The 25,179-nt window shown below is 42.9% G+C and overlaps 1 protein-coding gene across 1 annotated transcript in view; it reads left to right on the top strand.

Annotated features, from left to right (window-relative positions):
* lrriq1 (leucine-rich repeats and IQ motif containing 1) overlaps window positions 1-25,179 on the top strand; it is a 56,732-nt gene that overhangs the window by 3,756 nt on the left and 27,797 nt on the right. Inside the window, exons 5-13 of the mRNA XM_056282387.1 lie at window positions 951-1,805; window positions 2,103-2,516; window positions 4,174-4,326; window positions 13,619-13,769; window positions 14,662-14,855; window positions 15,769-15,896; window positions 16,239-16,312; window positions 16,973-17,066; window positions 24,995-25,174. Of these exons, the coding sequence (XP_056138362.1) occupies window positions 951-1,805; window positions 2,103-2,516; window positions 4,174-4,326; window positions 13,619-13,769; window positions 14,662-14,855; window positions 15,769-15,896; window positions 16,239-16,312; window positions 16,973-17,066; window positions 24,995-25,174 (2,243 nt within the window). The remainder of the gene's footprint in view (window positions 1-950; window positions 1,806-2,102; window positions 2,517-4,173; window positions 4,327-13,618; window positions 13,770-14,661; window positions 14,856-15,768; window positions 15,897-16,238; window positions 16,313-16,972; window positions 17,067-24,994; window positions 25,175-25,179) is intronic.

Genomic DNA, 25,179 nt, shown 5'->3' with positions numbered 1-25,179 from the left:
ATACCACATGATTCTACTCATTGAAATTTCAAACTGTTGGGATGAATAATAATACATATTTTGGCCCTGATTTCTTTATTCAAACTATGAGTAGCAAAATTCCTGCAATAACAAAAGTTGAAGAACCTCAACCCAAGGCATCAAATGAATAGAAATTAAGACAATATGCAGTGGATGGTGATCCTTCCCTTGTTCAGTTTTTCAGAATCGCCTTTTTGTTGTTTATACTGGCCACTGGTGCCCATTCCCCAGCACTTTTTCCTGATTTAGTCTTACAGGATGAAATGTATCCAGTGATTTAATTTGTTAATCATGAGGTCCCAGAACACCAAGGGGATGGTGATCCAGCGGCCATATGTATAGGGAGAGGTCCTGGAACGTATCACTACAATTATAAAACTTTTACTGCAAACCTCACAATGGAACGGCAATGACCCATTAACCAGGATAGAATATCACACCATTTATGACCAAATTCATACACATTCAAACACAAAGAAAAAGAAAAAAGACTCAGCGACTACAATTGCCTTATGGCCATGACAACATCTGCAATTACTTTTAGCTGCCACACATTCACTTTGACAGAAGCATTTAGTTCACAGACGTGTGTTTTATGTTTTTACTATGAGCGCCATGGTCACTGTCAAGAAGTTTATCACCTGTCCCCATAGAGAGACAAGCCTATTATGTATACTGAAGGGAGGCAGATACATATATAAAAAGAATACCTATCATTTTGTTTTTCTGGAACATAACATGGCATAGAAAAATTGACTTGGTCAGGAGGTGTGGGAACCTTGAAAACAGATGTCAGAATGCAGGGACGTTCAAAACGGAATGGTTCCTTTTAAGCTGTATGTGGCACAAATTAAGCAGTGTCTGTATCTCAACTGAAATAAATGATTTTCCTTATTTTACCTTCAATACTTTCCACCTGCACTGTCCAGGAGCAGATCAGAAAATTGCAAAGACAGGTGGAGGAGGAGAGAAAAACCTTTGAGGAGGCCCAGGAACAGGAGAGTAGGAGAGAGGAGATGTTACATTGCGGAGCTGCCACCACCATCCAGGCTGCTGTCAGGGGCCTGCTGGTACACCGTTGGTCTCGGATGGAACTCTGCCACAGAAGGGAAGAGAGACGTGAGGAGCAGCTGAGGAGGATGAGGGGGTTGGAAGAGAGGCACAAGACAGAGCGGGATGAAGAGATGAGGAGGAAAGAGATAGAACAGAAGCGGGAGAGGAGAGCGGAATGTGAGAAAGCCAAGGAGGAGGAGTGCTCCTGCCTGGCCAGAGAACAGGCACTGAGGGAGGCAGAGGAAAGGAGGAAGGAAGAGGAGAGAAAAATGAGGGAGGAGAGGACAAGGGTGGAAGTAGAGGGGGAAAAGCAAAGGGAAGAGGAAAAGAGGAAGAAAAGCAAGGAGAAAGAAGAGAAAAAGAAAAGCCAGAAGGAAGAGAAGAAGAAAAGGGAGGAGGAAGAGAAAAAGAAAAGGGAGGAGGAAGAAAGGAATAAAAGACAGGATGAAGACGAGAAGAAGAAAAAGGAGGAGGAACAGAAGAAGAAGGAAAGGCAGGTGGAAGAGAAGAAGAAAAGGCAGGAGGAAGAGAAGAAGAAAAGGGAAGAGGAAGACAAAATGGAAAGGCAGGAGGAAGAGAAGAGGAAGAAAAGGGAGGTGGAAGAGATGAAGCAAAGCAAGGAGGAAGAGAAGAAGAAAAAGGAGGAGGAAGAGAAGGACAAGAAAAGGGAAGAGGAAGCAAAAAAGCAAAGGCAGGAGGAAGAAAAGAAGAAGAAAAGAAAGGAGAAAGAAGAGAAGGAGAAAAGGGAGGAAGAAAAGAAAAGACATGAGGAGGGGGAGAGGAGGATATGGATGGTGGAGAAAGAGAGGGGGAGGGAGGAGGATGGGGAAAATATGGTAGAGAGGAAGGAGACAGAGGAAGAGGTGAGGAGGGATGGAGTGGAGGAGGAAAAGGAGGGGCGAGTGGGAGTAGAGGAGGACAGGGAACAAGAAGGGCAAGGAGAGGGGACGAGGGGAGTGAGTGAATGTCAAACAGAGGAGTGGGGAACAGTCCCCATTGATACCTCCATTCCTCCTCACACCTCACAGCTAATTGATCAGTTCACCCAGGCGGCCCATAGTCCGACTCTTTTTCTCCATTTCTCTGCTACCAATCTCCCCGGCATCAAAGCCGGTGGAGGCAACATTGAACAGAATGGCCAGAATAAAGCAGACGTTGGACAAACCTCTGATGGTAAAACAGTGGATGGGCGACATCCAACAGGAAGCACGTCTACTGCTGCAACACAACCCATGTGTCTACAGCAGTGTACGGAGCAGAAGAGGCTGTCATGGATGAGGGACTGCATCCCCTGGTCCAAACTAGCACTCCTGAACAGGAGGAAGAGGAGTGTTTCTGTGCGAGGTAGGAGAAGGCCGAAGAGGGCCTCTGATGCTGACAGCCTGCCACCCCTCTGCCCAGACTCACTGCTTCAGTCTGGGGGCTGGAGGTCTCTACAAGAGGTAACCTTTGTGTTGAGTGGGTGTGATACTGTTGCTCAATGGAATAACCCAAACATAAAACCCAGGCAATGCAGTTTTTCAGAGGAAAAATGACAGGTTTGAAATACTGTATGCACAGTATTGAAAGTCTGGGCAGAAAACAAAACATTTCAGACACTGACAAACGTAAGACAAAGTATGACACTACACTCATTCCAAAATCCCAAATCTTTCAAAATCTAACAGTTTTATTTGCAGTTCAAACATTTTTGCTGTAGATGGATCTGTTAACAGCGATACATATTCAGTGAATGTACTTTGGTACTTTCATCTCAATCATCCATTAGAAAATGACGATGAGTATATATCAATTTTCCTGGAGGTGATACAGTGGAAACTGCTGATAGTGATCACATCTGTCCACGGCCATTATAAGCACTCTAAGTGATTGAATGCGTTAGGCGAAGACGTTTTTTTTTCTTTCTTTTTTTGGGGGGGGGTGTGACCATCTAATTGGCATGTGTACACTCATTAGATAAATATAATGTAATAAAACAGACAGCTTCTCTACTGTACTAGATTTAATTTACCAAAGGACAGTAGCCTAATGTCAGCTATTATACTGAAACAAAATATCAGCTGCTTCAAACCCTCAAACAAGAATTTAAAAAAAAAACCCTTCCCCACCTTTTTCTCCTCAGTTGTACTTTTGCCAATTACCCCACTCTTCCAAGCCATCCTGGCCGCTGCTCCACCCCCTCTACCGATCCGGGGAGGGCTGCAGACTACCACATGCCTCCTCCGATACATGTGGAGTCGCCAGCTGCTTCTTTTCACCTGACATTGAGGAGTTTTGCCAGGGGGACATAGTGCGTGGGAAGATCACGCTATTCCCCCCAATTCCCCCTCCCCTCTGAACAGATGCCCCCTCTGACCAGAGGAGGCTTTAGTGCAGCGACCAGGACACGACCAAGCTGGAAGTAACACGGGGATTCGAACTAACGATCCCCATGTTGGTAGGCAACGGAATAGACCGCCACACCACCCAGATGCCTCAAACAGGAATTTAAAGATAAAGTACAGGTTATGGTAACATATGCCCCTTAGGCTATGTGGTGGTGATTTTGCAGGCAGATTTTTGGATTTTCGGAGCAGATGCCGGGACACTCAGTGTCATGGGTGTATGTGAACAAAATAATAAAACAAATAAACATTGGATTTCCTTAATTTGCTTGAAAATACATATTTTTGTAAATTTCCAATGTCTGAACGAGTCAAAATGATCACTTTTAAGAGACTTTTTGATCATAATAACTGGATTGTGTTAGTATAGGAATGATTGTCTGGCACCGTTTGATCAGTATAAGCTGTTGATCAGTATAACCATGATTGCTATAAGCATTTCCCACTGTAATTCCATTAAGACTTTCTTCTGACTTCCCAATAATTTCACTTAACAATTTTTGAACAGTTCTTTTTTTAATGTCTTCTGAATGTGTCCCAGTTGTACTAATTGAGTTTCACAATTTCAGCATGGCCTCCATTAACTTTGTTTAATGTGCTCCTAGAATGTCAGTCCCCCACCCTTTGTGAAAACTACCTGAAGACAGTTTGGCTGCTGAAGCCGTTGTAAAAGCCAGAAAAAATACTGAATGCATCCTATCCACCTTTATCTCAGGTGACCACAGTGACCCTGGAGGACTTGCCTGGCTGTAGTCTGTCCACTTTGGCCCAATGTGGCCAACTCCAGTCCCTCATCGTCAGACGCTGTGGTCTGAAAGCCTTGGATGGCCTCAGTCACTGTCCAAAACTCTACTACATTGATGTACAGGTGGGGCAGCAAACATGTAAAAGTTGGCAGGTGGTAGTGTAAAGTCTATTCATTTCAATTCCATTTCAGGTTGGCCTGAAATCGGTAACCAAATTTAACTTCTCAGGTCTAAAAACCTAGAACATGACATAATAAAACACTCAGCAGCAATTTTTTAAAATTTGTAAATGATCAATATTGTATTTTTATACCGTTATTGACTGTTCTCAATTGTCTCAAAAACCATGGAGTGGTCTCGTCTTATTATTAATATTCATGAGCTGACCATTCAGTGACAAGTTAAAGCAAGACTGAGTGGGGTTTCATACTATGCAATTCGATCTGATTGGGGGCGGCATTGTGGTGCAGTGGTTGGCGCGGTCGCCTCACAGCAAGAAGGTCCTGGGTTCGAGCCCCGGGGTAGTCAAACCTTGGGGGTCGTTCCGGGTCATCCTCTGTGTGGAGTTTGTATGTTCTCCACGTGTCTGCATGGGTTTCCTCTGGGTGCTCCGGTTTCCTCCCACAATCCAGAGACATTTAGGTCAGGTGAATCAGCCATACTAAATTGTCCTTAGGTGTGAGTGTGTGTGTGTCGGCCCTGTGATGGCCTGGCGGCCTATCCAGGGTGTCTCCCTGCCTGCCGCCCAGTGACAGCTGGGATGGGCTCCAGCATCCCTACGACCCTGAGAGCAGGATAAGTGGTTTGGATAATGGATGGATGGATGATCTTATTGGCTGTATGTAAATGAATGTTTGATGACATCATGAGTATCAGAAAAAAGATTTGCTGAGAGAAGATGGACTATGTAGCTCTTTTGAAATGAGAAAAATAAAAAAACTGATTTTTACCTTTAAATTTACTTATTTTCTGCAGAAAGGGGCAGTAAAAATGTATAATGATAAGAAAATATCATCGTTTCAGTTTCAGTCCAACTTTAACGATTGTCCTTGAAAGTTCAGATGAAGCGCTATCTTACTGTGCTGATTGACAGCATTGTACTGCTATTATTGTTTTTCTTAATCATTCCAGTCATGTTTTGCTCTTTGAAGGAACTGGTATATTTATTGACTCTGTCAGTCCATTACTATTGTCCAGGCCTCATGTAGTTCAAAAGGACAAGATCTACTATGGCTATGCTCCATCTTTGTTTTGCCAGGGGTCTTTAGTAGTTACCACTGTCATTTTACCTCATAGCACTCAAGTTTGCAGAATTCCAATGCGTGAGATTTATTGATGGATAGATGGACAGATAGGGTGGTCAAAAATAAAGAATACAATTATTTATTTGTTTGTTTTATTAACAAAAAAGAAGAATACAATTATTATTATGTATTTATTTTTATTAACATATACTAGGTGGCACGGTGGCGCAGTGGTTAGCGCGGTCACCTCACAGCAAGAAGGTCCTGGGTTCGAGCCCCGGGGTAGTCCAACCTTGGTGGGTCATCCCGGGTCGTCCTCTGTGTGGAGTTTCCATGTTCCCCCTATGTCTGCGTGGGTTTCCTCTGGGGGCTCCGGTTTCCTCCCACAGTCCAAAGACATGTAAGTCAGGTGAATCGGCCTTACCAAATTGTCCCTGTGTGTGTGCATGTGTGTGTGTGTGTGTGTGTGTGTGTGTGTGTGCGTGTGTGTGTGTGTGTGTGTGTGATGGCCTAGCCTGGGTGTCTGCTCGCCTGCCGCCCAATGACTGCTGGAATAGGCTCCAGCATCCCTGCTACCCTGAGAGCAGGATAAGCGGTTCAGGTAATAGATGGATGGATAACATATACTACAAAAAAATTTAGACAATATAAATAGTCCATACATTCAGAGAAAACTGCATCATGGACAGAGCACGCACAGTACAACCACAACGCACAGTACAAGCGTGTGACCGCAAGGTGTCCTTTGTGCTGCACAACATACAATGGCCAAGTAAATAAGCTGTAGCAGCAGAGTAATAAAGCTGAGTTACTTACATGATCTATAATAAGGAGGGCTGCGTGGATGCTGAAGTGGATGCTGTCGCTGTGGTCAAGCTTTTTGTGTTATTATATTCCCAGGTCACATTCTTAGCGTTTTTTAGAAGTTCTAGTCGGGTGCAAATTTAAAACAGGGGTCCTTGTTGTTGACTTTGACTGTAATCACTGAGCTGAGTGTTCTGTCCTTGTCAAGGCTGGCTCTGAAGTCAGTTTTGTTTTTATGGACTAGACTGAAAAGTCTCTCCTCATCCATATTGCTGTGAGGAATCCCAAGCAACAAGCATGCTAGTTGTGATAGGTGACCAGATCGATTAATAGTGGATCCTGGCACCTTTACTTGTGATAGAAATGCCCATATGATGGTATACAGCGGTGGTGCTACCATCTTTAGTCTCCAGTTTGATCTCTGCTTCGTTCCACACATGCTGTGGAATTTCCTCTTTTCGCAAACTTTGATAGTCCATAAATTCCTCCAACAGCTTGTCAATGGTGCTGTCACCCCACTGTAGATGCAACTTGAATTTGTGTGCGATGAACTGCACACTCTCAAAACCATGTAAAGCCCGGTGATCAAACTCAATGAATTGAGCATGTGACAACAGCTCATCGCCTAGTGGAAAGTTTGTCTTGAGATATTCCACAGTTGCCACGTAGAAAGAAATCACGGCACTGTAGAACTTAGTGACATCTGTGTCACCGACGTCACCATTTTCAGTCAGATTTCGCTAGCTGGCACTGAGTTGTAAAGCCAATGAATATCTGCTTGTTTGGCTTGACCTTACTGCAGTCTATGTGCATTACATTGCTATGTTTCTGTAATGCTACAGGATCAATAAATTTCTGCATCAATTTTTTGAGCATATTTTCCATCTGACTATTCATGATATGAATGTATTGAAAAAAAATAAGTTCAATTCAGTGAATGACGGCAATACAGCCTGGTAAAAGAGTAGATACACTTCAGACATATGATTTTGGAAATTGTTATTGGAATCGTGGGTTTTGCACTGGGCCATTCATAGAGGCAAAGTAACTTTTCAGGGCAGGAAACTGCTTCAGGACTCTTTCAATCGCAGTTTGCAAACTCAGCCAGCGAGTTGAGATGTGTTTGAGAACGGCTCTGTATTCAACATCACAAAATTCGCAGTAGCTAGCTAACTCATTCTTCCTCTTACTTGACTTGTCAAAGTAATAGATCAATAGCTAAATCTGCAACAGCAAATGATATGCACTTAGAAAACCCACTACCCCCTTTCTTGGCTGCATTATAAATGATATGACAAGGGCATCCTACTACATAGATGTCTGGATTTTCCCACAGAAGCCTGGTTTTCACTGAATTTCAGCACCCCATGTTGACCCGATATAAATACTGCTACAATCTCTCTTTTACTAAAAATGGGGTAGGGGTAATTCTGAAGGAAGAATATGTCAAGAGTGTGCTGGAAGTGAAGAGAGTTTCAGACAGAGTGATGAGTGTGTGCGTGTGTGTGTGTGTGTATACACACACACACACACACACACACACACACACACACACACACACATACATACATACATAAACCAAAAGTTTGAAGGTCACAACAAACTTTTTTTTTAGTAAAGTGAAACATACATTCTTATATAATAAAATTTCTACAAGTGAAAATGGAAAAAGACATAATCAATTAAATATGCAAAGTAAACAATTAACAATTAGTATAAAGTATCTAAACATGATAAACAATAACCTAAATAAAGTCAATGAAACTTAATCAGAGGCTACAGAAAATAGTTCCTTATAATATGACAGTGTGCATTCACTTTTTTTATTCGTCATAAGGGCCAGTGTGTCTATATACATATTGAACTCAGCCAGAAAAGCACCAAGGTTTGGGAGGGACCTAGAGAACCTTGCTTTATGTATGTGAAATTTAGCAAGTGCAATTATAAGATTCGTCATGTAATTTAAAGATTTATTTTCACATTCAAATTTAGTAATAATGTCTTTAGGCATAATTACTACAGACTATCCAGTCTTGTTAAGTATAAAATTCTCTGTCACTCCAAAACACAGATGAGGAGGGGCAGTGACAAAACAAATGCATAACTGTTTCTGGCTCAGCGCTACAAAAGATGCAATTAAGTTCTATGTCAGCAACTTTGGATAGATGTTTTGTAAAATTTTAAAATGGATTTCTCTAATTTTATTTGAGATACAGAATTGAAATGGGCACAACCAAGCCTTACGCCATTTTATGTCATCCAATTGTGAATTCCAGAAAGGTTTCCCTCTGGGTGAAATCTCATTATAGTCATAAAGCACTTTTTTATGTTTGTTGGTACATTTAATTTCTGTTAATTTTATTCCGTTAACGTTTAAACAAGGTATTTGAAGATTAACATTTTGATATCCTAAGTGACATTTCATTAATTCAATTATACCTGTGGGAATAGCCCTTAGAGGCTTCTGATTGGTTCTGACCAGGATGTAGGATGTATACGTCATCAGCAGGAGAACAACGATAGGGGTCTATTCCGTTACCTACCGACACGGGGATCGTCTGTCGGGGATCGTCAGTTCGAATCCCCGTGTTACCTCCGGCTTGGTCGCACACAAATGGCCGTGTCTGCGGGTGGGAAGTCCGATGTGGGTAAGAGTGGGGTATTTGGCCAAAGTGCAATTGAGGAGAAAAAGGGGGAAAAATACATTACATTCGCCCACGTGTATTTGTTTACACTTTGCTTTCGCCCGACTACTGTTGATACAGTATAGAGATCGGTACTCCGAAAGTTTGGGTTTAGGCTTGTTTTGTGATCTTCCTAAGGTCGTGTATTTCTTTATTACAATAAAAGGTCTCTAAAGTTAAGGCAAAGTTCATGATCCAAGATGGCAGCGCGCCGGACGCAGCGGCTACTGCGGCTCCCTGTTCAGTGCTGTTTTCTTTGTTATTTATACGTTAGTTTTAAGTTGACTTAGAGTGTAGGTCATGCGCTCGTCTACAACCGTTAAGAACTTTTAAACCTCAGAACGGATTACTCACTTCTCTCCACCATCACGGACAATTTCCCCAGCCATATTATCTGCTCGCCGGTCTCGCAGTGGAAACGCTGCCTCCGTCGACAACGTAAACAAAAGATGGGGAAACGAGGCGGGCTACATGCTAAGCTAAGTAGCGCTCCCTTCAGCGTTTCCCTCCCCAGCATCTTCATGGCTAATGTCCGATCGTTAGCTAACAAAATGGACGAGATAAGCCTCAGGCTGTCCTCTCAGAAAAGGCTGCAGAACTGCTGTCTGCGATGTTTACGGAGATTTGGCTCAACAGCAACATATCCGTCTCGGGACAGCGGACTCCGGCGAGATCCGCGGAGGAGGTTTGAGTATTTATGTCAATAACTCTTGGTGCAACAATATAAAGATCGTTCAAAGGCACTGCTCTGCTGATCTCGAGCTCCTTATGATTCAGTTCAGGCCTTTTTACCTGCCCAGAGATTGGCCATTACCATCGCCGCTGTATACATCCCCCCACATGCTAATGCTAAGGTAGCACTTGAGCAGCTACAATGTGCCATCAGCAGACAACAGACCAAACACCCGGACAATGCCTTTATCATAGGTGGTGACTTTAATCAGGCTAACCTCAGCGCTGTATTGCCCAAATTCCATCAGCATGTCTCCTGCCTCACTAGGGGACAAAACACCCTGGACCATCTCTATACAAACACTAAGGACTCATACAAAGCTACTCCCCGCCCCCATCTGGGGCATTCTGATCGCCTCTGCCTGTTCCTGGTCCCAGCCTACAAACCCCTAATAAAACGGGTCAAGCCAGTAGTAAAGACAATCATTGTCTGGCCAGAAGGAGCAGTCTCTGAATTCCAGGACTGTTTTGACAACACAGACTGGAGTATTTTTGCACATTCAGCTACCCATGGCTTCCATATAGACATTAATGAACAGACATCTGCCATACTAACCTACATAACTTTTGCAGTGAGTGTCACAACAAAAAAAATCAATCTGCGCCTTTCCAAACCAGAAACCCTGGATGACCAGTGAGGTCCGGCAGCTGCTGAGAGTCCGGGATGCAGCGTTCAAGTCAGGTAACTGTGAGGCCTACAGCGTAGCCAGATCCAACCTCAAAAAGGGCGTTAGAACAGCCAAACATAAATATTCCCTACGAATAGTGGACCACTTTCACAATAACTCCGATCCCCGGTGAATGTGGCAAGGCATTCAGTCTATCACAGACTACAAAAGCTCCAATAGCGGTCCCACTGTCCATGATGCCTCCCTTCCAGACAAGCTAAATCATTTCTATGCCCACTTCGACAAGGGCAATACTGACCCAGCCACAAAAATCCCCAGCCACCCAGAAAACCAGGTGCTCACGCTATCGATCGCAGAGGTCAGAGAATCACCGCGCAGAGTGAACACACGGAAGGCTGCCACACCAGATGGCATACTGGGTCGGGTACTCCAGGAAAGTGCCGACCAGCTGGCTGAGGTCTTCACAACTATATTTAACCTCTCACTGTCCCAATCCATAGTCCCGGCATGCTTTAAGACCACCTGTATCATTCCTGTCCCCAAGAAACCAACATCCACATGTCTGAATGACTACCGACCCATAGCTTTCACCCCCATTGCCATGAAGTGCTTTGAGAGACTAGTTCTGGCTCACATCAAAAACATTATCCCCCCCACATTCGACCCACATCAGTTCTCCTACTGCCACAAAAGGTCTACTGAGGATGCCATTGCCACTGCCCTGCACTTTGCTCTGACCCACCTTGAACTTAACAACACATACATCTGGATGCTGTTTATAGATTATAGCTCTGCCTTCAATACTATCATCCCCGCCAAACTAACCACAAAACTGCTCTCCCTTGGCCTCAACCACTCCCTCTGTAACTGGACCCTGGACTTCTTGACCAACAGACCTCAGTCTGTTAGGTTAGGTCCTCCACCCTGACCCTCAGCACAGGTGCCCCTCAAGGCTGTATTCTGAGCCCTCTCCTTTTCTCCCTCTTTACTCACGACTGCCCGCCAACTCACCCTTCAAATGTTATAGTTAAGTTTGCAGATGACACCACAGTCATTGGCTGTATCACCAACAATGATGAGATGGCCTACAGGGACGAGATTCAGCCCCTCACATCATGGTGTACTACCAACAATCTTGTCCTTAATGTGCAGAAGACGAAGGAGCTGATTGTGGACTTCAGGAGGTCTAGAAGCTGCAGCCACTCCCCCATACGCATCAATGGGGTGGAAGTGGAGCGTGTTTCCAGCTTTAAATTCCTTGGAGTCCACATCAGCGAGGAACTTTCCTGGACATTAAACACCCAGGCCCTTGTGAAAAAGGCCCAACAACGACAGCATTTCCTGAGGAGGCTGAGGAGTGCCCGTCTATCCCCCAAAATTCTCACCAACTTCTACCACTGCACCATAGAGAGCATCCTGACCAGCTGCATCTCAGTGTGGTACGGCAACTGCATCTCAGTAGACCAGAAAGCTCTGCAGCGGGTCGTCAAGGCGGCCCAGCTTATCACCGGTACCCAGCTCCCAGCCATGAAAGACATTTATCACAAACCTGTCCTCGAAAGGGTCTCAGCATCAGCAGAGATCCCATCCACCCCAACCATGGGCTGTTCTTCCCCCTGTGCTCAGGGAGGCACTACAGAAGCCTCAGAGCCCGCACTACCAGACTCAAAAACAGCTTCTTTCCACAAGCTGTTGCCACCTGAACCTGGCTACCCACTGAATGTCTGTAGATATTAGATATTTTTAAATATTTTGTACTCTTGCTCTTTTTTAACTTATTTTTAGCTTCTGGTCTTCGTGTGTATATCTTATACTGTGTTTGCTGTGTCTGTCTTGCACTGTTTGGTGAAGCCACAGCCCTCATTTCGTTTTTAACATGTGCCTGCACATTGTTTTTAATGACAATAAATTGAATTGAATTTTTGAAACGTCTTATGGGTAGGGCGTGAGTCGTCCACAGTTAGTCAGAGTAGGTGGTTTAACACCAGATCAGGAGCTGAAGCTGTGGTAATAACGTGTTTCACTTTTTCAGTCCATGATGAAGGTGATGAGATCAGGAAGAAACCCACCAGCGGTCATAACACAGTGGCAGGCACTGAGCAGCGGCCTCTGCTGCATACACATAGATTTCAACCTAAAGAATTTATTCCAGAGACTTTAGTTTTTATCCACTACACTACTGGTGTGGTGGGTAAATTGGTGATCAGTATCAGTATTACATATTTTGCAACGTTCAGTAGGCTACTAGTGAATGATAATACGCAATAATATCAGGGACACTTGAGAAATATTAGGCCTACCTGTTTCGAGTTTTAGCCAGTGCAGCGTCAGTTCTGTATCGGGGCTCTTGTCTAGTTTATATCAACACTACCCACACACTGTCTGGGCTCAGGCTCAGGCCTGTCACTCAATCCATCCCATATGACAATCTGACACTCTTTACATTTGCCTGATTTCTGTCAACAGTTACACATGGCTTGGATGTGCTATACAACTGATTTCCACACAAAAATACCTTACAGACTCTCGGATTGCTCTGGGGAAGTTAGTTTATCGAAAATCGTAAACACTGAAATGAACTCACCTAGCACAAGTAGGAATAAACTGAGGGGTCCAGCCCAGCCTGCGAATCTTCACGGTCCAAACTGCCCTCCTTTGTGCATCCTGTGGAAATTTATGCATCATACGGCCTTGTCCCGGCCGGTCGAACAGAGCAGCCCCAAGCCGCACAACACACTATTTCTCCGTCAACTGCTACAAATCGGCGAGAAATGGGCCGAAAACACAGGAAAACTCATTGAAACGTCATGATGACAGAGCCAGACGTTGGTAGGCAACATGGCGCCCATCAAGCACGTGACAGGCTCTCAGCCAATCACAGCGCGCGTTGCAAAGATCAGAGGATGTCCAGACTCTAGTGCGGCAATCGCTGCACTAGCGCCTCCTCTGGTCTGACGGGGCACCTGTTCAAGGGGGAAGGGGAACTGGGGGGAATAGTATGATTCTTCCACATGCTACGTTCCCCTGCCCCTGGCGAAACTCCTCATTGTCAGATGAATAGAAGCGGCTGGCGACTCCACAGGTATCGGAGGAGGCACGTGGTATTCTGCAGCCCTCCCTGGATCCGCAGAGGGGGTGGAGCAGCGACCGGGAGGAGAAAAAAAAGGGGGGGGGGGACAAGTCTACTTGCTGTTATAAGTTGCAAATTTTACCAGCAGGGGGCTCACTTAAAGGAAGACAAGAAAGACAATGAATGTATTAACTTGGACCAGAAGACAGCCCTGGTTTCAGTAGTGACGTTTTGTATTCCTTTTGTTGCAGGAGAATGACATCTCATTTGTGGATTGTGAAAATCTGGCCAATTTACGAGTACTTCGACTTGGCCACAACCAGTTGACATCCATCCATGGCCTGGGTGGTGCTCTCAATTTGGACATTCTGGAACTCTCGTACAACTCAATCCGACGCATTGGTGAGCCCTGCCAAAATTCACTGTATCTGAGTTGAAACTTTTTTCCCCATTTTAATCGGAAAGATTATATTACAAGATATGACATGAAATATGAAAGTGTATTGACCTGTTGACTCAAAAAAGATTTTAAGAGCCACTTGCTAAAATTACAGTCAGTTATGTTACACTTACCAAACAAACAAACAAACAAACAAGCAAACAAAAAATACATCAGAAGTATCCAAGCACAATTTTGTATGGCTTCTGTTAACCTATTTATGTGTTTCAGTTTCAGTCCAACTTTAACTATTGTCCTTGAAAGCTCAGATGAAGCACTATCTTACTGTGCTAGTTAACATCATTGTACTGTTATTGTTTTTCTTATTCACTCCAGTCATGTTTTGCACTTTGGAGCATGGTGCTGAATGAATACTTGATTTGCAGTGTGTTTGGAGTACATAAGTTAGTGAGGGGGTCACACTTCAGTGTAGCCCTATAGACACCCAGCTTTATACTTACCTGTTAGCAAATCACCAACAATCCACAAGAGGGCAGCATTTATCTTTTCCTCTACCTGTATTCCAGAGCTGCAATATGTATTGAAATGTGACATAGTAACTGTGAATACTAACACTGAGCCCCAGGCTAAAGTCATGAATAGATATTACCCAGAGAGGAGGATAAATGCATTTGATTGGATATTCAGCTTTTGCTTAAACATTTTGTCTTAATTTGAGCCCCTCAAATTGAATCATCTACTCATATATGTATTAGGGGCTCGTTTAGAGCATTTCATTTCAGCTACAGCCCTTGAGGATACTTAAACTTTGTCATCATACCACTTTTTGCATAGTTATGCTGAACTATTTTTCCAAGTCTGAATAATAGTTTGTTATCCCCTTCATATTGCTAGCCGGCCTGGAGGCTGTGAAGAGACTGCAGAGACTGTTGGTGGACCACAACCACCTCATCAGTACCAAAGGGCTGAAAGATGTGTACACTCTTCTTCACCTTGACTGCTCCCACAACCACTTAACTGGCGTGGAGGGCCTGGAGAACTGCGCTCTGCTCAACACCCTGGACTTGAGTGCCAACAACCTTGCCAAGGTAGACAAACCCACAGTAGCTGATTCAATGAATTTATTTACCGATACACAGGATCTTATGTTAACTATCCCTTGTGTTATGTGTACACTTAGCTCAGAGGTGAAAGGAAAAAGGGGTTGGGTGTGAGGGGTAATGTCATTGGGGTTATCAAGTGGGTACCTCCCATTGCAGATGTTTCACTGAACTGGGGCCATAACACTTCCAGAGGGCTCCGCAGTTATGCAAGCGTAAGCTCAGTAGGGAATAGTTTCGAGCAGGCTCTGTCATTTTTGAAACCTGTCCTCATATGTTTTTGAACACAAACTTAGTGGAAACTGAGTAAAGTTGTAACTTATATGTAGAATATTTACAATGTACAAAATATATTAGTGTATTTTAAAGATAAAACATATTTTCTCCATATTTTACCTGACCTGATTAATGTGACATATATATCAACAAATAAACAAAATACATGTTGTAAGATAACCAAGTAGTAAAACCCCCTGTCTATGATATTATGTGCACAGTATGTCCCTGATTTCAGAGATATGTCTTTTGTGTCTCTCAAGCTTTGAAAATATCTAAATAAAATATAAATTGTACAGGCGAGTGGATCGCCTGCTCGCATTTTTCAGAAAAGAGGAAAAATAAGTACAAATAAATGCAATAGCTAGTAAAAGTAGAGAATTATTCCAGGTGCCAGTGCTGGCTGACTGTCCCACAGGTATAACTGGGTCCCAGTGGAGCTTTGCTTGTGGTCGACATTGATGACTTTATACACTGTGGGGCTAAAACAACCGACATTGATGGATGGAGCATATTTGGCACTGTTGGGACCAGCAGTGGCAGTGCTTGCTGTCAGTAAAGAGAGTGTAGTGGCCCAGCATGACCAGTTTAAACTAACGACTTCCTAACCTTGTTTGTCTGTCAGCCCCCCACTCTGAACAATCATGTCCTCCTCAGAGAGCTGTGTCTCGATGACAACAGCATCTCCTCCCTGCAGGGCCTCGCTGACTGCTGGCTTCCCCTCATCCAGGTTCTCTCTTTGGCCCAGAATAGGTACGTATATTTCCCAACTCCCACTTAAGGTTTCATTTTTTTTTCTCTGCCTACAGGCTGTTTTTTTTTTTTTGCAGAAATGTGAAGAGGTAAATATCAGTAATGTTGACTAACAAAAAAGAGTATTTTAGGTGTTTTTCTTGTTTTAAGTGTTTAATTGGAATGATAGGTGGTTATCAGTGGGAAAACAAGATTTCTGTATTTCAAACTTTCACTCCTTTGTGTTTGACTACTACAGCAAATGCACGTTAGCTAAGACTATAATGTGGTCATTCTCTCAAAGGAACGTTCAGAGAGTAACTCTCTTTGGCAAGATTACACTGTTGTTTCTGTATTTCTCAGTGTTACCCAGCTGCCCCCCATGTCTGACTTTATTTCGCTAGTGAATTTGAATCTCAGACACAACTGCCTCTCAGGTAAGAGTCTGTTATTGACTAAAGAAATCATGAATTAACTTTTTTTTTTCTCAAAAAATCCTAACAAGAGGAATGTAGTCTTGTCATTAAGCCTGTATCATTGACCTCGTCATGAACAAATGCAAAACTTGTGTTGTTTGGCAGTGTTATGAGCTCCCATAGCCAATCTTTTCGATGTTGGTGACTCTCCCACCAGTATGTGACCACCGCAGACCTCTGTTTTTGTTAAACACATTCAGATATATAAAATTCAGCTCAGCCATTTTCAGTTTGCGGTGCATTCCATCTGCATTCACACAGGCCCGTTCCCTCCCTGCTCCCCTCACTCCTACTCAGCAACAGATTGTTTTTACTTAACCATTTCTCACGAAGTTATTACAATAGCCATAAATTTACATGTGCATAACCTTGTTTTAGGCGTGAATGCATTTGACTCCATCTATCTTATTGACGGGCGCCACTTTTATTTTGGCTCTGAAGGTGTATGACTCAGTGGAAATAATATCTAGTGGGTCACATGTCTCTGGGACACATTTCATTCCACTCATTTCACCTAATTGACATAACCACCTGAAATGGGATTAGTGACTCATGAAAGTGAGGGATTGGTTAGAAAATAGGCATTGACAAGTGAAGCTCATTTTTATACTTCTGTTGCAGACTTGAGGAATGTTTGTGACAGCCTGGAAGGATGTCCATTCTTGCGAGAGATCCACCTCATAGGGAATCCTCTCCTGAAGGAAAGTGGCTGGAGGTGAGGCCATGCACACAAATGGGAGCATCTTAGTCTTAGTCATCATCAGACTCACAATCATAGTTACAGTTAATTATATTGGCCAAGTGAGTTTGCACATACAAGCAAAATGACTTGGATGGTTGTTCACATTCACCAGATTACAGTAAACCTGACACAACAATAAAATCCTAAAATTAGCAAATGAAAAAAAGGCATTAGTAAACATGTAAGATTGGAAATAAAATTGCTAGTATGCTAGTAATAGAAAAATTCTAATAGAAACACAGACAAATCTTGACAAGACTGCAGTGAGTTCTGAATGCTGTGATCACTTCACAAAATCAGCACACGAGTCATATAAATACAGTGTAACTGGTACAGAGTTGAGGATGTGTGCTCTGACAGTATAATAATTATTGCAGGCACACTTTACGGGTCATAATGTTTTCCAGGATCATAATTTGCTGTATTTTGACTATTTTTGCATCCTGTCAGCCAGTGCGGTTAGAAAAGCGGATTTGAAAACACCATTACTCTGTCATTTTGTGGTGGGAAAGTTCTCGTCTGCAAGTCGAAAATGTGTAAAATGTGGTCCTCTGCAATGCCACTGCAATACCACACCATTTCAATCCAAGGTACTGCAGGTTTCTAGAGTTCTCTTTTGTAATTATTGGAAATATTTTAAGGATAGCATTCATTTCAGCTTGCTTGCCCTGGAATATCATGACCTGTGATGGAAGTTCAGTAGAACATACCAGTGAAAAGCCACCGCTCCTCTGACAGAAAGGTGAGATTGGTGCGTCGGCGGTCCATTGGCTGAGGAAGTCTAAACATTCCAGCCTGAACATGGGCCTTCCTGTCCACTTCCTTGGATTAGCACCATGATCCGCGTCCGCTATTGGATTACACTGATGTGCCACTGACTTCTCTGCACACCTACGCCCCACTAAGTGGCCATGATTCCCAAAATATTGATTCAGCAGGAAGAATGGATTATATTTTCCCTGTCAATTTGCTCATTCGCTTATAGTGCCAAAATGCTATGCCTGTGCTCTTGTTTAGTCACCGGCAATGAGTTGATTTGAAATGTATGCTGCAGTCATTTATCTTCTGCATAGTTTAGCAGGCCATCAAGAATAATGATGTCAGCTCTTACAGGTTCTGAGAGTTTTTTGGCTTTCTTTTCTCTCTCCAGAGTAACTCACCAGTTTGTGTCTTGACACTGTGAAATATCCATAATGTTGGACTATATTTGTAGTTTGAAAAATTACTGTCTCATTTTCCCAACTAAAAAGCTCATATCCGTAACATGAGTCTCTGAACATTTCATAATTTTAGAAAACAATTTTACGATGCGCTTAGCCGGCTGCATTGAGGCTGTAAAAGTTAGGTCTCTACTAAGTTTGTCATCTGTGAATGGGCTACTTTTTAATTGAACTTATTTATTATTTATTTGATGATTTTGTTGTTGTTTTTTGTGTGTGTGTGTGTATATATATAGCGTTTTTTTCTGAAACCGTCAATGGTGTTATAAGTGCTCAACTAATGAGGAGCGGAATATCAACACAGATACAGGAAAAACGTTTTAATACATTGCAGTACAGGCCTGTTTCGTGTGTCACGCACTCATCAGCTGCTAATGTGGTTCAACAAAGAATCATAAAATTTATGGTGCCCAGCGTCACGCCCTTAATTTCGGTTGGACAGCAACCAATCAGATGAGGAAACATTCAAACTATAACAGCCAATGGGGTAGGTATTTATGATGCACAGCAACCAATGGATGGGTTGAAAACATTACAACCAATGGGACTGAAGCTTGTTTTGAAAAGCATTTTGGGGCCAGGGCACTGTTGAAATGGCATACATTAAAACTATAACAAGGTAATTTATGTGAATTATATAGAAGGGTGGTGTTGGGGCACAGTTGGAAGGACAGGCAGTTAAAATATTTAAAAAAAAACTAATAAATGTCATATGTGTATCATCTAATGGGGGGGGGATAATAAAGACGTTTTACTTATAGTTACAAAGGAGATATTTTTTTCGGTGTCTACAGCTGGTGGCCAATTCATTTCTATTATTCAAGGTTGACATATCAGGTCTGCAAAGAATCAGGTCTCCAGAAAAGTATTTTATTATTTGCAAACCTGATATGTCAACCTTGAATAATAGAATATATTAATACTATAGATTATTATTAATCTATTATAAATCTAATAATTATTGATATATTATTAATCTAATAGATTACCAGCTGATGAGTGCGAGATGCATGTCTGTGAATGTTCTCATTCATCCAGGTCATGGTTATCCAAAGGAGTTGAATCAAGTGCAACTGGACTTGGTATGAAACAGGTCTGTACTGAGATGCATTAAACTTTTTTTTCCCCTGTATCTGTGTTGATATTGTGCTCCTCATTAGTTGAGCACTTACAACACCATTGACGGTTTCGGAAAAAAAACGTTTTATATATATATATATATATATATACATCATTTTTTTGGGGGGGGGGGTTCCCTCTTTTTTCTCCCCAATTATACCTGGCCAATTACCCCACTCTTCCGAGCCATCCCAGTTGCTGCTCCACTCCCTCTGCCGATCCGGGGGAGGGCTAGAGACTACCACATGCCTCCTCCGATACATGTGGAGTCGCCAGTTGCTGCTTTTCACCTGACATTGAGGAATTTTGCCAGGGGGACGTAACGTGTGGCAGGATCACGTTATTCCCCACAGTTCCCCCTCCCCCCAGAACAGGTGCTCCGACCGACCAGAGGAGGCGCTAGTGCAGGACACACACCCACATCCGGCATCCCCCCAGCAGACACAGCCAATTGTGTCTGTAGGGATGCCCGACCAAGCCGGAGGTAACACGGGGATTCAAACCAGCGAACCCCGTGTTGGTAGGCAACAGAATAGACAGCCACGCCACCTGGACGCCCCCATACTATTATCTTCTAATAATCATATTGGCGGGTAAAATAAAATTGCCACATGCTTCCTCTGATACATGTGGAGTCGCTAGCTGCTTCTTTTCACCTGACAGTGAGGCATTTACCCAGGGGGGCATAGAGCGTGGGAGGATCACGCTATTCCCCCCATTTCCCCCTCCCCCTGAACAGGCACCCCAACTGACCAGAGGAGGTGCTAGTGCAGCGACCAGGACACATACCCACTTTCGGCTTCCCACCCGCAGACACGGCCAATTGTGTCTGTAGGAATGCCTGATCAAGCCAGAGGTAACACGGGGATTCGAACCGACAGTCGCCGTGTTGGTAGGCAATGGAATAGACCGCCACGCTACCCCGATGCCCTTAACCCGGATGCCCTTAACTGAACATATTTAAATAAATTCTTATTTTACTTGTGGCCTGTCAAGGTCAAGACTGGCAACACTCAGCAAGCACTTTAATTGTGTGCGAGTTACTTTATAGTTTGATACATACTTATACTATATCTTACAGACCAACGTTTTGCTAATGTGACATTTCACTGTCAAGAGACCAAAACTAGGTAACAGGGTTACACTGCTGTGCCAGTGGATATTTTCCTGCCTGAAGTCTTAACTGAAGCTCAGCAAAAGAGTTTGGTTGAACTTTACCTAACCTCTAATGCCAACAGTGAAAATAACCCCCTGTATTTCCCTGCTCATGCCCTGGGCCTTTCATCCCCCGCCAGCGATAACACCAGCTAAATTAAAGTACCAAAAGGCCAATGCTAAGAATTACACTCGCTGCGAGTGGCCCCTGATCTAGGAGAAGGGGAAGAAGAAAGCACTGGGCCTGATTAATCGGGCTGCTTTGAGAGGCTGTTGTTTTGGAGGAAGTCTTCACTAAATGAAATACGGGCCTGCGTTCCTGCAGACCAGAGGGGGACGACGCAGCTGGAGGAGCAGGAGCCAAGAACAGTGTTTCCCACTAGCAGAGAGGAGGATTGCACTGAAATTTATTTCTATTTAGGAAGAGTTCAGAATAACAGCTAACTGTTGGCAATGTAGCTTTAGCTTGAAGGAAAGTCCAAAAAAAAAAAAAAAAAAAAGGGAAAATCAAAGCATCCCTAAAAAGTATTTTTTTCTTCTTGTATGAGGTGCGTAACATGTAATATCTCCTTAAAAGAGCATTTTACAGCCTGAAGAATTTCACTGTTAAAATGTGTGCCCTAAACAAATTGTGGTTTTCAACAACCTTGACAAATACACAAACGAATAACATCAGAGCAAAAGAAGTGCATTTGATTAAGAAATTAACATGAAAAACATTTCTGCTAGACATGCTAAACATGGCTCCTTTTGTTTTCTGGAACCAGGGAAACTCAATTTCCCCAGTTATTTAATGTGCATCATCTATTGTAAACATCAACAACTCAAGGCATTCAATCATTACATACAAACGTCCATATTCTGCTCTCTCAGGTACTATCTGATTGGCGTCCCTTTCTGAATCTAATTACATTCCCCACCTCGGTGAGCTCATGTAACAATCAAAAGGTCCTATTTGGGTTTACAGCTTCATTTAAAGAAGGCCAGCCAGACGACATGCCTGTAGGGCTGGAATCTAATCCTGATCTGTGTCAGACAAACCAAGTGGGCCACAACAAAACCCCGTTACCCTTGATAGTACACAGATCTGGTCCTTCGTGGTTCTGTTTCTGTATTAGGGTAGTGGCAGGGTTGCAGAAATTCCTTGCCTTATACTGGCGTAAAGATGGAAACATTTATTTGCTGCCAATTTGTTACAAGTATGTGAACAGAGAAGAATAAAGGTTTTTTGTAAGATTACGATACCACCAGTGGTACCAAGTTCATGCTACCATCGGCTTTGCTAATGGTCATTGGACTGGTTTGGAGACTTTTTTTTCTCTCCACCTGCTTGGGTGAGTTACAGGTGTTTTTAATGAAAAACACACAGTTGGGCCATCCTCTTTCAGTTGAATTCTTTATCCTTGCTGTGCTGCTAGTCTCACTCCGATTAGTAATATAGTACCAAAGATTTCTAGGTAGTCTGATGTCAGTGAGCAGTAACTAAAGAAAAATGGCAAGCTCATATTTCAGAGACATGCACTCTTCCACCTTGCTTTCCAATACAGAAATCAGTATTTTGTCTCTGCCCCGTATGGACAGGGCAGAGACAAACTGAAGCTGTGTATCACATTACCCTTTAAAAAACTCCATCCATCCATCCATTCATTCATTCATTAACAAGGGGAAAACTTTGAGCTGGTCATGTAATTGAATAAGCTATACAGTGAGAAACACTGCAACGTACCGTATACAAAAAAGTCAAGCATTTTGATTCCATGCAAAATAATTTTTTTTGCTCTAGCCAGATCCTTGTGTGGTGACACTATAGTATCGGCTTTCTTTAATTTAGGATCAGAAAGTGCTCCAGGAATCAATTATCTTAAAAATGCAGTTGTTGGACTATGTGCTCTGAAGATTTGTATTTTTTTCTGACTTTATTACTGCCTTTCTCTAGTGTCCCATGACTTTCCAGTTCCACATTTTCCCACTGAACATGGACCGCATTTGGCTCGATGCTCTGCTCTGAGTCTGTTTCTCTGGCAGATAGTTGGGATTCCTCAACTTGTACATCCTTAGCCTCAGGCCCCGGTTACCTCTACACCAGACCTTCACTAAAACAGGGATCCATTCTCCTTTTAAAAGCTTCTACTATCTAACGTGCCATTTGCTGGAGACCTTTCATCCTTAGCGGCTTAATGTACCATGCGATTACGTACATTTTTAGTACACAATACAAAATATGCAGTCCTGGTATTTGTCAGTTTGCAAGGCCAGCACAGAAACAGAACACAGTTCAAATAACACTGCATGAAGGGACAGCATAAGACATATTCACTGTCTACTGCACTTATTATGTTAGGTCTTGTTAGTCTCATGAAATAAGGTTTGGAATGTAGTTACATGCTCTACTCTGTGAACGACAGAACATCAGCTTCTAAAAGCCTCGCCTCAAGGTTCAAGTTGTAGAAACTTGTTAAAAAAAGACTTGTGCTCAAAGATAGTTCTGCTCTGGATCTTCCCTCATCTCTTTTTTCTTGATAAATAAAATATTCTAAGGTGATTGGAGTACCCATATGCCTTTTAAGATAAAAAAAAAACGGTCAGCAGAAGTAACAACAAAATATATGACTTGTACCGAGTTTGTTAACTAACTGGCTAGCTGTCTCACAGTAAGGATGGGAAATTCACACTAGCCATCTGTCAGACACAGAACATTTTGTAGTGGCTTGTTAAGTTTATCTTCCTTAGACACAAGTTTTAGTAAGAAGCCATTATTAACAAATACTGTTTCTATATATATATATATATATATATATATATATATATGTAATTTTTTTGTTTTTTTTGGGGGGGCGATTTTGTCCCCCTTTTTTCTCCCCAGTCATACCCGGCCAATTACCCCAATCTTCCGAGCTGTCCCGGTCGCTGCTCCACCCTCTCTGCCAATCCCGGCTGCAGACTACTACATGCCTCCTCCGATACATGTGGAGTCGCCAGCCGCTTTTCACCTGACAGTGAGGAGTTTTGCCAGGGGGAACGTTGTGTGTGGCAGGATCACGTTATTCCCCCCAGTTCCCCCTCCCCCCGAACAGGTACCCTGACCGACCAGAGGAGGCACCAGTGCAGCGACCAGGACACACACCCACATCCGGCTTCCCACCCGCAGACACAGGCAATTTTGTCTGTAGGGACGCCTGACCAAGCCGGCGGTAACATGGGGATTCGAGCCAGCGAACGCTGTGTTGGTAGGCAACAGAATAGACACCCACGCCACCTGGATGCCCCCATACTATTATGTTCTAATAATCATATTGGCTGGTAAAATAAAATTGGCTGATGTATTTGAGGATTTACAAGCCATTGTGGGAAATGTACCTTGCCCTGCTGATACTCCTGAGCCAAGGCCTGGAGCATTCCTCCCAAGGTTTTGAACAACATGTAGTTACATTCCTTGACCCTGAGGGAATCCCACTGTTTAACCAGAACCCCCTTCCTCCCTTGGAGCATGGAGGCAAACTTTCCTGTCTCTGCGGGGTCTATAATGTCAACCTTGGTTTGGACTCCGTATTCCTCTTGTGGCCATTAATCTTCTCTGAATGCACTGTTGTTTACACTATTGGATTCAGCAAGACGCTTGCATTATTGCAACGGTGGGCAGTATGTTCAAGATTGCTTTGTCTGTAAAAATAATTTGATGGTTCTTGAATTACTTGAAAAGAACATGATCAAACAATTGATAGTTTAAGAGCTCTTCCTTCCTCAATTTCTTTCTTTTCAAATTCATTGCCGTATTACGGTTTGATGCCAGATATAGTACCACAACCAATAATTTGCAATGATTGAATTTTGTTTAAGTACTATTCGAAAATAAACCCCTTTGAATTAAAGCTATGATCCTGAAGATTTAAATGCAAACATAATGCCCTTTTTCATACTTTTGTCACTGGCGTTTTTCAAGACTTAAGACCGGGGCTAGCTCATCCAGGAATATCCATATGTTGAACACTTTTGTGGTTGCTCATTTTAATAGTTACTGTTTGCTTGGACTTTCGTGGGGGAAAAAATGGTGCATAGTAATTTACTTCTTCTCCATAGCAGCTGAATGCAAAGGAATGAAGCAGATAGTGATGGGTTTGAATTAGAAGCAAAGTTCCTGTGGGGCTAACAATTAACTATTGCAGAACAAGCTTGTAGAAGACCTTAAACAGCAGATACAACATCGATAATTAAAATTCAGGTTCAAACATGGGTTTTTTTTCAAACTCTGCAGTGAGGAAAGTGCTGACACAACAACACTAAAGACTGTTTCATTTTGAATCGATCTCTGGGATTTAGTGATCAATCAATTAAATAAAACTTGCATTTGGATAAATTAACTTTACTTGTTAACAACTGGCATTTTACACAACTTGTTCTACTTCACAGGTCGACTCTGCAGAGGGCACTGCCTTTCTTGAAGACCATTGATGCACAGGTGGCAAATCCTGTTCCATTGCCCCCTGCTGTCCATGATGGCATGCTGCTCTCAGGCAGCTTCCTTGCCTTCTGTCAGGCACAGCTTCAGCAGACTTGTGCTTTACAGCAACAGCACAGCACAGAACTCAGGTGAG

The sequence above is a fragment of the Lampris incognitus genome, chromosome 6 (genome assembly GCF_029633865.1).
Source record: "Lampris incognitus isolate fLamInc1 chromosome 6, fLamInc1.hap2, whole genome shotgun sequence".
Classification (NCBI taxonomy): Eukaryota; Metazoa; Chordata; class Actinopteri; order Lampriformes; family Lampridae; genus Lampris; species Lampris incognitus.
Note: the sequence above shows the minus strand (reverse complement) of the source record. Positions and strands in the feature narration are given on the sequence as shown.